We start from the raw sequence: 14,292 nt of genomic DNA on the forward strand, positions 1-14,292 counted from the left end.
GCATCCCCCCAGTTGTAAATAAATTCTAAGTATTTTTTAATAAAAGAGAGTTCATGCTTGGTGAACGACGGCCAGCGCCTAAACCTTCAACCCACTCTCTACAAATTTATTGTTTGGACTTGTTGGGCTGAAAACCCATTCATACTCAGGGTCAAATCCAAATTGAGTCCTTACAGTACTATTTATAGACAACTACATCAATCTTAATATTTTATTTTTATTTCATTTAAACATTATTTTTTTTTTCTAGAACTCTACAAAACTAATTATGTCATCTCTCTCTGCTTGTTTATCTTTGTTATATGATTCTGTAACTTGGATAAAGAAAATTCTTATATGATCGAGTTGGTTGTACCTCAAGATTTTTTGAATTTATCTTATTCTTAATAAAGTTGCAATCTTAATTATTAAAAAAAAATAGTAATAATAAAGTTGCAATCTTCTTATTCAAAAAAAAAAAATTCTTATGATTTTTTATTCTAAAAAACCTTGTTATTATTTATATATATGATAATAGGTAAAGCAGAGAAAAAATCCAATTAAATTTCAAATTGAAATCTAATTAAAGTCTAATTTTGCGCCACATATCTCATCTAATCTAAATTTTAGAATTTTGTGCCAAGTGAGTTAATTTAGTGAAAATTTTGAATTTCAATTAGAGTTTAATTTTACGCCACGTGTCTCATCTAATCTAAATTTTTAAATTTTGTGCCAAATTAGTTAATTTAATGTAGAAAACGAGCAGTCCAATATAATAAACCATAAAAAAACATAATCATATAACTAAAAAAAATTCAAATTTATAAGTCATCTATATATATATATATATATATATTAATAGGTAAAACTTAGAGGAAGTTGAATTAAAATTTGAAATTATAATCCAATTTTGCACATGTCTAAATTTATGTGGGGACTACACCAATATTATCCACTTAAGCATGTGCTATGTGTTTACTTAAGTTTTTTAATCTTTGTGTCAAATGAGTTAATAAATGCAAAATACTAAGAATCTAATATTAATGAACTATAAAATTAAAAAAAAATTACATATACTCAATAAAAATCACCATATGTTTCTCAAAAAATAAAAATAAATAAAAATCACCACACGTTTTATCTTATTAAAAATTAGAAAAAAAAATTATCATAAGTAGTATTAAATTTAGGTAAGAATTTTAATATGTGACTAACTATATTTACTTTAAAAAAATAATCTGACTAATTAGCTATATTTTATGATAAAAATTGTGTTTAATTTTAAATGTATCTATATGTATGCATGAATGCATGTGTTACATGTTTTTTTAAAAAAATAATAATTTGACTAATTATTTATATTTTTATAATAAAAATTTTGTTTAATTTTAAATGCATCCATGCGTTTGCATGAAGTTACATACTAGTTATTATTAATATATGTACTTTTTTATTTAAAAAAATATATTTGTACCTAAAAATGCTTGTGCTTTGTGGTTTTTTTGGTTCAAATCTAATTTATTTTAAAAATGTATATATTTGTACCTAAAAATGCTTGTGTTTTGTGGTTTTTTGGTTCAAATCTAACTTAAATTTATTAGATCTGTTATGCTATGACAATCAACAAAAGTCAAAGAGAAACTCTAAACAGTGTTGGCTTCTACTTGCCAAGTCCAGTGTTCATCCACAGCCAACTATACATTGCATAATTGGTTTTGTGAAGTGAAATGAAAAAGAAGCAAAATTTAATGTGAGTGCAAAAGTGAGATCTAAAAATAAAAACACTTAGGTAGAGTTAATATAAATAATAGTAGTGATAGAGCTAGAGTTTTTTTTTTTTTTGATACAAAATAGAATTCTTCTCTAGTCTAATCTAAGTATATATATATGTGTGAAGCTCCCTCCTAAAGACTTGAACCCCGACCCTTGTCTCCCACACCCCACAAGCACTTATACTTGTGGAGTGACCATCGCACCAAGGGTGTGTGGTGGTGATAAAGCTAGAGTTAGACGCTATGACTTTGTATTTCTATTTATTCTTTGTAATAAAGATTTTTTTTTATGTGTCTATACAATACTCCACCAATGAAAGAAGAGTTTATACATTATCAAGCAATGTGACAAATTCCTATGCAAATGGAAAATGGTTTTTTTATTATTTTAATTTGGTTTCAAAATTGGGCATATTCCATTTTCTTTGTTTACTATTGTTGTTGTTGGTAGAAAGGGTGAAGTGTAGTAATAATTCCTATGACCAAAAAATTTATTTTGAAGTGAAAAAATTGAAAAAGAATGCATTTTTAGGAGATAAAACACATCATTTGAGACTTATGTGACCCATCATGCAAGCAAAGAATGAATAAGTGATAACTTCAAGTGTGGCATGAAGTTGCTTGAGATGATTAAATATGAGACCTTCACATGCCTTAGTAAAAAAAATCCACCTGCAATCCACGACAATTGGTATAAAATATTAAAGGTGTGTTTTACTAAACAAAGTTTTGGGTTTTAAAAAAGCTCATTTAAACTCACAAATGCCTAACCAAACAGACCCTAAACATTATTAATACCAATACATCATTTAGAGTCCTAATAATTATTATTATTATTATTTTTTTTTTTGCTAATCTAACAATTTTAATGTTCATTTAGAAGTTATTACTTATTAGTTATCTACATAATTATTTACCTTAAATTCTATCTTCGTCTCTCTACAATCCTATCAACATTTATAATTCTAAGAAACGATTGTCATGGCAAAAATGGGCGTTGGCAACATTTTTTACTCCATGAAAATGGGTGAAAAAAACATGCAATATCATGTTTGGTTTTGTATAATTTTTTCATAAATATTTTACAAAATTAATTATTTACAAATCTCAATTAAAAAAAAAATGATGAACTAAGTAAATTTTTTTAAAAAAATTAGAAAACTTGTGGCATAAATATGAGATCCACGTATAAAAATATAGGAGTAGCATCCAGATCTGAAGTAATCCACTCTCTTGAAACTTCAATGGAATAGATATAATCAACAAAGGATACACTAAAAATATAGAGTACAAAGAGGTATTCAGCAATCTCCTAAAAATACAAAATTCTCATTAGAGCACAATCGGTATGTTACAAAAAAAAAAAAAATTATTTAGGTGTTATCATTTTATATTTGATAGTTATTATACCAATACAATTTATTCATCTTGATATTATAATAATTTTTTATTTTGTTATTGTTTATCAAATAAAGTATATATTCTAAAGTTTATGACAAAACCGTACAACACACAAGCCTTTAATTAGTATATATAATATGACGTTGTTATATAAAAATACACTATTGGAAAAATACCAATAGAATGAGATCCTTAAGAGAATACAAGTGGCATCATGATATTGAGTAATTAAGTTAGAATTATGCTTAAGTGATTAAACTCACAATTTCCTAAAAGCTTAAACTTTTTGCACAATCGATAATTTAGCATGGTATCAAAGCAGGAGATTCTGAATTCAATCCTTATCTTCACTCTATCTCCCATTTAAAATGTTAAATTCTCACTTGTTGGCCCCCACTTACTAAGGGGAAGTTTAGGTCCACAAGTGAGGGGGAGTGCTTGAATTATGGTTAAGTGATTAAACTCACCATTTCCTAAAACCCTTCTCCCTTAATCACATTGACGCACATATCTTACCAACTGACCAGCAACCTTGGCGAATAACCAGTTTCTACAACAAGCCAGAGGGGCATAGAAAGCACAAATCTTGGGAATTCCTCAAACACCTACATGCTAGGGCAACACTACCATGGGTTTGCCTAGGAGATTTCAATGAGATCCTACACTCCACTAAGAAGCAAGGCCGCCTACCTAAGCCACTAACACCAATGCTTGCTTCCAAAGAAACCTTACTTCAGTGTGGCCTTGAAGACCTAGGCTTCTAGGGACATACCTTCACATGATGGAATGGCTGACTGGGGGACGCTTTTGTGCAAGAAATACTGGACAAGGCTTGGGCCACTGCTCCGTGGCAAGCAATGTTTCCGGAGGCTCCAGTCTTCCACTTGCAAGTATCCTACTCAGACCATGACCCCATACTTTTGAATACACAACATGTTACTCGATAAAACCAAGCTCAGAAAAAGCGGATTCACCATTTTGAAGAGAGGTGGGTAGCTTACCAAGACTGTGAAGCTGTAATAAGAGAGGTTTGGAACCTACACCCGAGGAGTGGAGTCCGATGTTCAAACTATTTAAGAAGATAAAACAGTGCCGCTTAAGATTGGTAGCATGGAGCTGCATGACCTTTGGAAACACAAAGTTCAGAATTGAAGAAAAACAGAGGGAGATGGAGGAACTTATCAACTTGGGATATGCGTACAACCTAGAACAGATTCATAATAAGAGGGAGGAGCTCAATAATCTAATGCACCAGGAAGAAGTCTTTTGGCGACAACGCTCAAGAGCAATATGGCTTCTAACGGGCAACAAAAATACAAAATTCTTCCACAAAAAAGCTTCTCAAAGGAAAAGCAAAAATTAGATTGAGGGACTGATGGATGAGGGAGGTGTGCGGAGATCAAGAAAGGAGAATATTGCAAAGGTGGCTAAGAGGTACTTTACAAATTTGTTCTCTACCTCCAACCCAAACACAATTGATGATGTGCTAAAGTCGATGGAGGCAGTGGTCATAGAGGACATGAACCAAAGCTTGCTCCCGCCTTTTAATGGTGATGAAGTATGTAAAGTCCTTTTCTAGATGCATCCTTCGAAATCGCCTGGCCTTGACGGTATGTCTCCTTTCTTTTTTCAAAAGTTCAAGCACATTGTAGGAGACAATGTCACTGAAGCTGTCTTATTTGTGTTGAACTCAGGACACTTTCTTAGAAAAATGGATTTCACACACATTCTACTTATACCAAAAAAGAAAGAACCCCAGTCCATGTCAGACTATCGACCTATAAGCCTGAGTAACGTGATCAGTAGGTTAGTCTCTAAGGTGTTGGCCAATAAAGTTAAAACTATCTTACCAATTATTATATCTGATGCTCAGACCGCTTTTCTCTTGGATAGACTTATTATTGAAAATATTTTCGTCGCCTGTGAGATGTTGCACAGGTTAAGAAACAAAAGGAAATGCAAGATTGGACACATGACAGTGAAACTTGACATAAGCAAAACGTATGACTGAGTGGAATGGGAATTTTTACGCAAGATAATGAAGAAACTGGGCTTCAATGACCGATGGATTCACTTGGCTATGCAATGTGTCTCCACAGTGAGCTACTCTATGTTACTAAATGAGGAGAGATTTCAATAGAGTAGCTCCACTTGGCTATGCAATGTGTCTCCACTTGGCTATTGAAATCAAGTTCTAAAACCTCCAAAAACCTTCAAGAATTTCGACTTTTGAAAGTTTATCAAACCAAGTTTCGAGACTCTAAAGAACTTCTATAGCAAAATCTTCAAATATAAAGAATATTTGAAAAACATATATTCAAATCATTCTTTCAAATCTCTGAGTTTTACTGGAATCAAGTTTCAAAGCCTCTAAAAACTTGGGAACTCTAATCAATTGAAAATTCATCTGATTCAATCTTTAAAGCCCCAAAGATCTTCAATCTACAAGCTTTCAAATGCGAAGAACATTTGAAGAACACAAACAAAAAAAATTTAACAAGAACACAATCAAATATTCATCTCAATTATAGTTCAAAGATGTTTTAATTTGCTTAATGATCAAAGCATAGAATACTTTATGTTCAAATTAAGACCGCATTGATACAACTATTAAATTAGTAATTTTTTAAAAGAAATCAAATTAGAGAATTATTCTTTTGTAATAGAATAAAAATTCAGAGATTTATATCCACCCATTTATAAATCAAAATTTACAGTTATGAAACACTTTCAAATGTTTAATTTCCAAACTTGAAATTTTATATTTACAAGTAACTCTACCAAGAGTTCTTAAAATCTTATATAGTCATTTAAAATGAGAAAACCATATTTTACCACATCATCAATATTATAAAAAGACATCAAATTGTTGATAGCCAACATTATTGTTATGCCAAAATCCAATACACTTATTTCAAAATAGATTATAGAGTGCTTTAGGCCTCGTGCTTGTCTCATGTGTGATTACAATTAGATATTAATGATCCCATACATCTAACATATATGCTTCATTTCTTATAATGTGTGGTCCTTAGAGAATTCAAATCACCCTCTACACAATTTTAGCCAAATTAATCCAAAAACCTCACTTTTGCTATTTTAATAAACATACACTTATATTAACCTCAATATTTATTTCTCTACTTCATTTAAATATTATTTTTTCATTTCTCTTATCTCTACCCAAGTTTCGTCCAAAAATGCATAGTCACTGCCATTGTACAATTCATCCTAAATTGCCACTCACATAAATCACCCCAAAATGCCACCCACACCCCAAATTGCCATCCACACAAATCATCAAATTTACAAAAGGCTTAACTTTCTTGAGGAGCTAGTGCAAACCCAAAAGAAAATCAAATTTTTTGCTCCCACAAACCACTCCAAATGCCCATTGTTTGAATCCATTGGAGGATTCTAGAAGGTAATGCCGCTTGCAATTGGGTAAATCTAGGTCTAAAATGATGTTGAGTAGATTCAAATCCCAAACCGCCACTTGCATCACCGTACTGATCGTCGCTCACCATTGCTTGAGGAGGATTCTTGAAAAGCATATTTGTTGATGAACAATTCTCAATAAGTGTATTGAGGTACTATTCATTTATTAGTACTAAACAAGGAAATGGTGAATCTGATTTGTGGTTGTTTAAATGGAGTTTTTGTGTGTTTTTGTGTGGCTCTAATAAGCTAGTTGGTGGTGCTCTTAAAATTATATATATGTGACTCACATATTATATGAAAAATGAAATCAAGAGTGTAATAGTTCAACTAGTATCTCTTAGTATTTTTTGTAAATATAAGGGTTCAAATTTAACTTTCCCAACTATTGGGATTTTAAAAAATATAAAGAGGCGATGCATATAAGGGATTTATAAGATACTTTCACATATACTTGGACAAAGCCACTGTTTTAAAAACTGAACTGTACCGATTAGTTCAACCGGTTGAACCAAAAATTGAACCTAAAATCAGTCCAGTCAAAACCAAAAAAAGGCACAAAGTCAGTCAAACCAAAAATAAATAAATAAATAATCCATCAAGAACCGAGTTAAACCGAAAACCGACCATTTTTTTTGGTTCTTTGATCGGTTCGGTTTTTAAAAACATGAACAAAGCCAACAGTTATAGTGCAAAATGATGAGAAAACATTAAAAACAAATAAAAATCAAAACAAAAGAAACCCACAATAAGAAAGAAGCGCGTGGTGGAAGGAGCGTGGTATGTTACACATAGGGGTGTCAAATGGGTGGGTTTGGGTGGATTTGGGATAAGCATAATTGGGTTGGGTATATAAAATCCATTTATCCATTAAAACTCATTTAACTAAATTGTTTCGAACCCAAATCCAACCCAACCCAACTATTATGGGTAAACCCCAACCCACCAAATTACCAAATTATCAAAAATACCAAATTACCCCTAAAGTGTAAATGACCAAAGTACTGTAAAATTTTCAAAAATGACCAAAATACCCCAAAACCTCAAAATTACCAAAATAACCACAAAACCTACAAAATGACCAAAATACCCATGAAACCCAAATAAATGACCAAAATACCTCAAAACTTTAAAATTACCAAAATACCCCTAAAACTCAAAAAAAGACCAAAATATCTCAAAACCTTAAAATTACCAAAATACCCTCCAAAACCCAAAAAATGACCAAAATACCTCCAAAACATAAAAAATGACCAAAATACCCCCAAAACCTAAAAATTACCAAAATAATTTCGAAACCTACAAAATGACCAAAATAACCCTAGAACCCAAAAAATAACCAAAATACCCCTGAAACCAAAAAATTACCAAAATACCCCCAAAACCCAAAAAATTACCAAAATACACCCGAAACATAAAAATGACCAAAATAACCCTAAAACCCAAAAAATGGCCAAATACCCCCAAAACCAAAAAATGACCAAAATACCCTCGAAACATAAAAATTACCAAAATACCCCTAAAACCCAAAAAATGACCAAAATACCCCCCCAAAACCTAAAAAATGACCAAAATACCCCCTAAACTCAAAAAATGTCCAAAATACCTCCAAAACCAAAAAAATTACTAAAATACCTTTGAAACCTAAAAAATTGCCAAAATAATCTCGAAACCTAAAAATTGACCAAAATAACCCTGAAAACTAAAAATGACCAAAATACTCCCGAAACCTCAAAAATGGCCAAAATAACCACGAAGTCTAAAAATTGACTAAAATAACCTAGAAACCTAAAAATGACCAAAATAGCCCCTAAACCTAAAAATGACCAAAATACTCCCTAAACCCAAAAAATGTCCAAAAATACCTCCAAAACCTAAAAAATTACTAAAATACCTTTGAAACCTAAAAAATGACCAAAATAACCTCGAAGCCTAAAAATTAACCAAAATAACCCTGAAAACTAAAAATGACCAAAATACTCCCAAAACTTCAAAAATGGCCAAAATAACCACGAAGTCTAAAAATTGACCAAAATAGCCCCTAAACCTAAAAATGACCAAAATACCTCCTAAACCTAAAAAATAATCGATATACCTTTGAAACCTAAAAATTAACTGAAATACCCCCTGAAACCTAAAAAATGACCAAAATACCCCTGAAACCTAAATACAACCAAAATAACCCCTAAACCTTAAAATGATCAAAATTCCCCGAAACCTATAAAATGACGAAAAAGCCCCTTAAATCTATAACCCAAAAAAAGCCCCTTGGATTTTAGGGGTATTTTGGTCATTTTTTGGGTTGTAGGGATATTTTGGTCATTTTTAGGTTTCGGGGGTATTTTGGTCTTTTTTTGGGTTTCAGGGGTATTTTGGTCATTTTTTGAGTTTTAGGGGTATTTTGGTCATTTTTAGATTTTTGGGGTATTTTGGTCATTTTTTGAGTTTTAGGGGTATTTTGGTCATTTTTAGGTTTCGGGGGTATTTTGGTTTTTTTTTTTGGTATTTTGGTCATTTTTTTGGGTTTCGGGAGTATTTTGGTCATTTTTTAGGATTATGTATTATTTTGGTCATTTTTTAGGTTAATGAGGTATTTTGGTAATTTTAGTAGTTTTGAGGTTAGTTATGGGTACCCAATTAAAACCCAATAAACATTAATGTTAATTGGATTTAATTGGGTTAATATCCATTTAACCTAACTAATAATTTGGTGAATTTTCTATCAAAAAAAAATAATTTGGTGAATTTAAATTTATTTTAAGTGAGTAAGTTTGAGTGGACAAATAAATTTGGGTTAATTTTACCATGCTTAGATACACATCTATCTACAACCTCGTGTCACTCGCGACACGAGGGCGGCTGATTCGTGTAGGAAGTAGAAGGAATTCAATCTTGGCGTGTAGTACGAATACCACGTGGCACCACGCTGTTGGCTGAACCGTTTAACAATTCTCAATTCCTTACCCTAATCAACAATCCCACCTATAAAAGAACCACCACCGAGTCCCTAATCCTTCACAATACTCACAAAAAATTCTCACAAATCTACGCAGCGTAGCCTTTCATTCCCTTTGATTCTTTGAAGAAGCTCTCTCTTTCTCAAGGTATTTTCAGATCCTCTTCTTCAGTTTAGATTTATTCTGTTCATCTATGACTTCTAGATATACAATTATCAAACGTGACTTCAGATATATAGGTGTTTTGTGCGATTTCTTGAATATTATAGTGATGTTTACGGTTTACCTTTGTGCTTGTGGGGTTTGTTTCTATTTGATTTATATGAGATGGTTGAGAAGTCAAGAAACTTGTTGTGAATTGGGTTTTGTCTGTGGTTTGAGAATTTTTCAGAGTAGGTTTTGGTTTTGACCAATCATGTTTGACAATTCGTTAAGATCTTTCTCTCAATTTTATTGGTTGATTTCTTCTTTGGGTTATTTAGATAAAATTAGATCTTTGCAATGTTATACTTAAATTTTGCTAGGTGCTACACTCTTTTGGTTTAGTTTGGGTTTTCACTAATCGTGGTTGACAATTTGTTAAAAGATTTTCTCTAAATTTTATTGATTGATTTCCCTTTTGAATTATTTAGATAATTAGATCTTTGCAGAATTTAGACTTATTTTGCTAAGTTTACTTTGGTGTAGTGAATTGTAAATATATCTAAAGAGATACTTAATTGAATGTTTTAAATTGCAACAGCAGTTCACTCTTGTACATAAGAATCACCCCATTAACCTTTATGAAGCGTTGCCTATTATTCTTCAAGTTCTTGTTTTAATCAATTTTCAATTTTGAATGTATGTATGTGTGATTATTCTTGCCTGACCCAGTTAGGATAACATTAGTTTTTAACTTCTATTTTGAATAATTAAACAGATGCAGATATTTGTTAAGACTCTGACTGGCAAAACCATCACCCTCGAGGTCGAAAGCTCAGACACTATTGATAATGTCAAAGCTAAGATCCAAGACAAGGAGGGTATCCCACCAGACCAGCAGAGGTTGATCTTTGCTGGTAAGCAACTCGAAGATGGTCGCACTTTGGCAGACTATAACATCCAAAAGGAGTCCACACTTCACTTGGTGCTCCGCCTCCGTGGTGGTATGCAAATCTTTGTTAAAACCCTTACTGGGAAGACCATAACTTTGGAAGTTGAAAGCTCAGACACTATAGATAATGTTAAAGCTAAGATCCAAGACAAGGAGGGTATCCCACCAGACCAGCAGAGGTTGATCTTTGCCGGCAAGCAGCTCGAAGATGGTCGCACCCTTTTTTTTTTTTTGGTATTTTGGTCATTTTTTGGGTTTCGGGAGTATTTTGGTCATTTTCTAGGATTATGTATTATTTTGGTCATTTTTTAGGTTAATGAGATATTTTGGTAATTTTAATAGTTTTAAGGTTAGGTATGGGTACTCAATTAAAACCCAATAAACATTAGTGCTAATTGGGTTAATACCTATTTAACCCAACTAATAATTAGATAGATTTAGATTTATTTTAAGTGAGTGAATTTAAGTGGGCAAATAAGTTTGGGTTAATTTTACCATCCCTAGATACACATCTATCTACTACCTCGTGTCACTCGCGACACGAGAGCGGCTGATTCGTGAAGGAAGTAGAAAGAATTCAATCTTGGCGTGTAGTACGAATACCACGTGGCACCACGCTGTTGGCTGAACCGTTCAACAATTCTCAATTCCTTACACTAATCAACAGTCCCACCTACAAAAGAACCACCACCGAGTCCCTAATCCTTCACAATACTCACAAAAAATTCTCACAAATCTACGCAGCGTAGCCTTTCATTCCCTTTGATTCTTTGAAGAAGCTCTCTCTCTTTCTCAAGGTATTTTCAGATCCTCTTCTTCAGTTTAGATTTATTCTGTTCATCTATGACTTCTAGATATACAATTATCAAACGTGACTTCAGATATATAGGTGTTTTGTGCGATTTCTTGAATATTATAGTGATGTTTACGGTTTACCTTTGTGCTTGTGGGGTTTGTTTCTATTTGATTTATATGAGATGGTTGAGAAGTCAAGAAACTTGTTGTGAATTGGGTTTTGTCTGTGGTTTGAGAATTTTTCAGAGTAGGCTTTGGTTTTGACCAATCATGTTTGACAATTCGTTAAGATCTTTCTCTCAATTTTATTGGTTGATTTCTTCTTTGGGTTATTTAGATAAAATTAGATCTTTGCAATGTTATACTTAAATTTTGCTTGGTGCTACACTCTTTTGGTTTAGTTTGGGTTTTCACTAATCGTGGTTGACAATTTGTTAAAAGATTTTCTCTAAATTTTATTGATTGATTTCCCTTTTGAATTATTTAGATAATTAGATCTTTGCAGAATTTAGACTTATTTTGCTAAGTTTACTTTGGTGTAGTGAACTGTAAATATATCTAAAGAGATACTTAATTGAATGTTTTAAATTGCAACAGCAGTTCACTCTTGTACATAAGAATCACCCCATTAACCTTTATGAAGCGTTGCCTATTATTCTTCAAGTTCTTGTTTTAATCAATTTTCAATTTTGAATGTATGTATGTGTGATTATTCTTGTCTGACCCAGTTAGGATAACATTAGTTTTTAACTTCTATTTTGAATAATTAAACAGATGCAGATCTTTGTTAAGACTCTGACTGGCAAAACCATCACCCTCGAGGTCGAAAGCTCAGACACTATTGATAATGTCAAAGCTAAGATCCAAGACAAGGAGGGTATCCCACCAGACCAGCAGAGGTTGATCTTTGCTGGTAAGCAACTCGAAGATGGTCGCACTTTGGCCGACTATAACATCCAAAAGGAGTCCACACTTCACTTGGTGCTCCGCCTCCGTGGTGGTATGCAAATCTTTGTTAAAACCCTTACTGGGAAGACCATAACTTTGGAAGTTGAAAGCTCAGACACTATAGATAATGTTAAAGCTAAGATCCAAGACAAGGAGGGTATCCCACCAGACCAGCAGAGGTTGATCTTTGCCGGCAAGCAGCTCGAAGATGGTCGCACCCTTGCAGACTACAACATCCAAAAGGAGTCCACCCTCCACCTGGTGCTCCGGCTTAGAGGTGGAATGCAAATTTTTGTTAAGACCTTGACTGGCAAAACCATTACTTTGGAAGTTGAGAGCTCTGACACCATTGATAACGTCAAAGCCAAAATTCAAGACAAGGAGGGTATCCCACCAGACCAGCAGCGGTTGATCTTTGCCGGCAAGCAGCTTGAAGATGGTCGCACCCTTGCTGACTACAATATCCAAAAGGAATCCACCCTCCACCTGGTGCTCCGGCTCAGAGGTGGAATGCAAATTTTTGTTAAGACCTTGACCGGCAAAACCATCACTTTGGAGGTTGAGAGCTCTGATACTATTGATAATGTCAAAGCTAAGATCCAAGACAAAGAGGGCATCCCACCGGACCAACAGAGGCTGATTTTTGCTGGCAAGCAGTTGGAAGATGGAAGGACCTTAGCTGATTACAACATTCAAAAGGAGTCAACCCTGCACTTGGTGCTGCGATTGCGTGGAGGAATGCAAATTTTCGTGAAGACTTTGACTGGGAAAACCATAACCTTGGAGGTTGAAAGCTCAGATACTATTGACAATGTGAAGGCAAAGATACAAGACAAGGAAGGTATCCCACCAGACCAGCAAAGGCTTATTTTTGCAGGCAAGCAGCTTGAAGATGGAAGGACTCTTGCAGATTACAATATCCAGAAGGAGTCTACCCTTCATCTGGTGCTTCGCCTTCGTGGTGGAATGCAGATTTTCGTTAAGACCTTGACTGGGAAGACCATAACCCTGGAGGTTGAAAGTTCTGATACAATTGATAATGTGAAAGCAAAGATTCAGGACAAGGAGGGAATTCCTCCAGATCAGCAGAGGCTTATTTTTGCAGGCAAACAGCTTGAAGATGGAAGGACTCTGGCTGATTACAATATCCAAAAGGAGTCTACTCTGCACCTTGTCCTTCGCCTCCGTGGTGGTTTCTAAGCTTAGGTTGTGGTTCTGTGGTATACGTGTGCTGCTATTTTCGTGGATCTGGTTTCAGTTTACTTGCCATTGTTTAATGGCTTCTAATTAATATGTTCTGAACTTGCTTTTAATTTACTGTCGTTTGGTTATGTCTTATCTTTTGTGATGCCTTAGTGTTGTTGCTTGCTGCCTTATTGTTGGGAACTTCCATATATCTTGCTTGATTTGTTGTTGGGAACTTGAATGTATATGTATATGGTAGGAAGCAATTGTTTTATCTTGCTTGATTTGTTGTTGGGAACTTGGTCATGGAACTTGAATGTATATGTATATGGCGGGAAGCAATTGTTTTATCTTGCTTGATTTGTTGTTGGGAGAATGTATATGTATATGGCAGGAAGCAATTGGTTTATCTTGCTTGATTTGTTGTTGGGAACTTGGTCATGGAACTTGAATGTATATGGCAGGAACTTGGTCATGGAACTTGAATGTATATGGCAGGAACTTGGTCATGGAACTTGAATGTATATGGCAGGAACTTGTATATGTATATGGCAGGATGCAGCTGTTTGGGGTGGGGGGGGAACTTATAGCCGTGTTTTTAAAAACGCAGCTATAGGTTGCTGAAAACGCAGAAGTAGAACCTATAGCCGCGTTTTAAAAACGCGGCTATAGGTCCTTAGCCTTAGCCGCGCATTAAAAAACGCAGCTCCAGTGCGACCTATGG

The 14,292-nt window shown here is 33.8% G+C and overlaps 1 protein-coding gene across 2 annotated transcripts; it reads left to right on the plus strand.

The window, feature by feature from the left end:
* Positions 1-9,581: 9,581 nt before the first annotated feature.
* On the plus strand, positions 9,582-13,721 carry LOC112036130 (polyubiquitin). 2 transcript variants are annotated; one of them, XM_065761432.1, is made up of 3 exons: positions 9,582-9,694; positions 10,467-10,742; positions 12,258-13,696. In XM_065761432.1, the coding sequence occupies exons 2-3, from the start codon at positions 10,467-10,469 to the stop codon at positions 13,581-13,583; spliced, it is 1,602 nt and encodes a 533-aa protein (XP_065617504.1). In that variant the 5' UTR covers positions 9,582-9,694; the 3' UTR covers positions 13,584-13,696. The 2 variants fall into 2 exon arrangements, with proteins under 2 accessions (XP_065617504.1, XP_023876977.1); XM_024021209.2 differs by lacking the exons at positions 9,582-9,694; positions 10,467-10,742 and adding an exon at positions 11,304-11,437 and having other exon boundaries at positions 12,210-13,721.
* The last annotated feature ends 571 nt before the right edge of the window (positions 13,722-14,292 follow it).

The sequence above is a fragment of the Quercus suber genome, unplaced genomic scaffold, assembly GCF_002906115.3.
Source record: "Quercus suber isolate HL8 unplaced genomic scaffold, Cork oak 2.0 scaffold_412, whole genome shotgun sequence".
NCBI lineage: Eukaryota > Viridiplantae > Streptophyta > Magnoliopsida > Fagales > Fagaceae > Quercus > Quercus suber.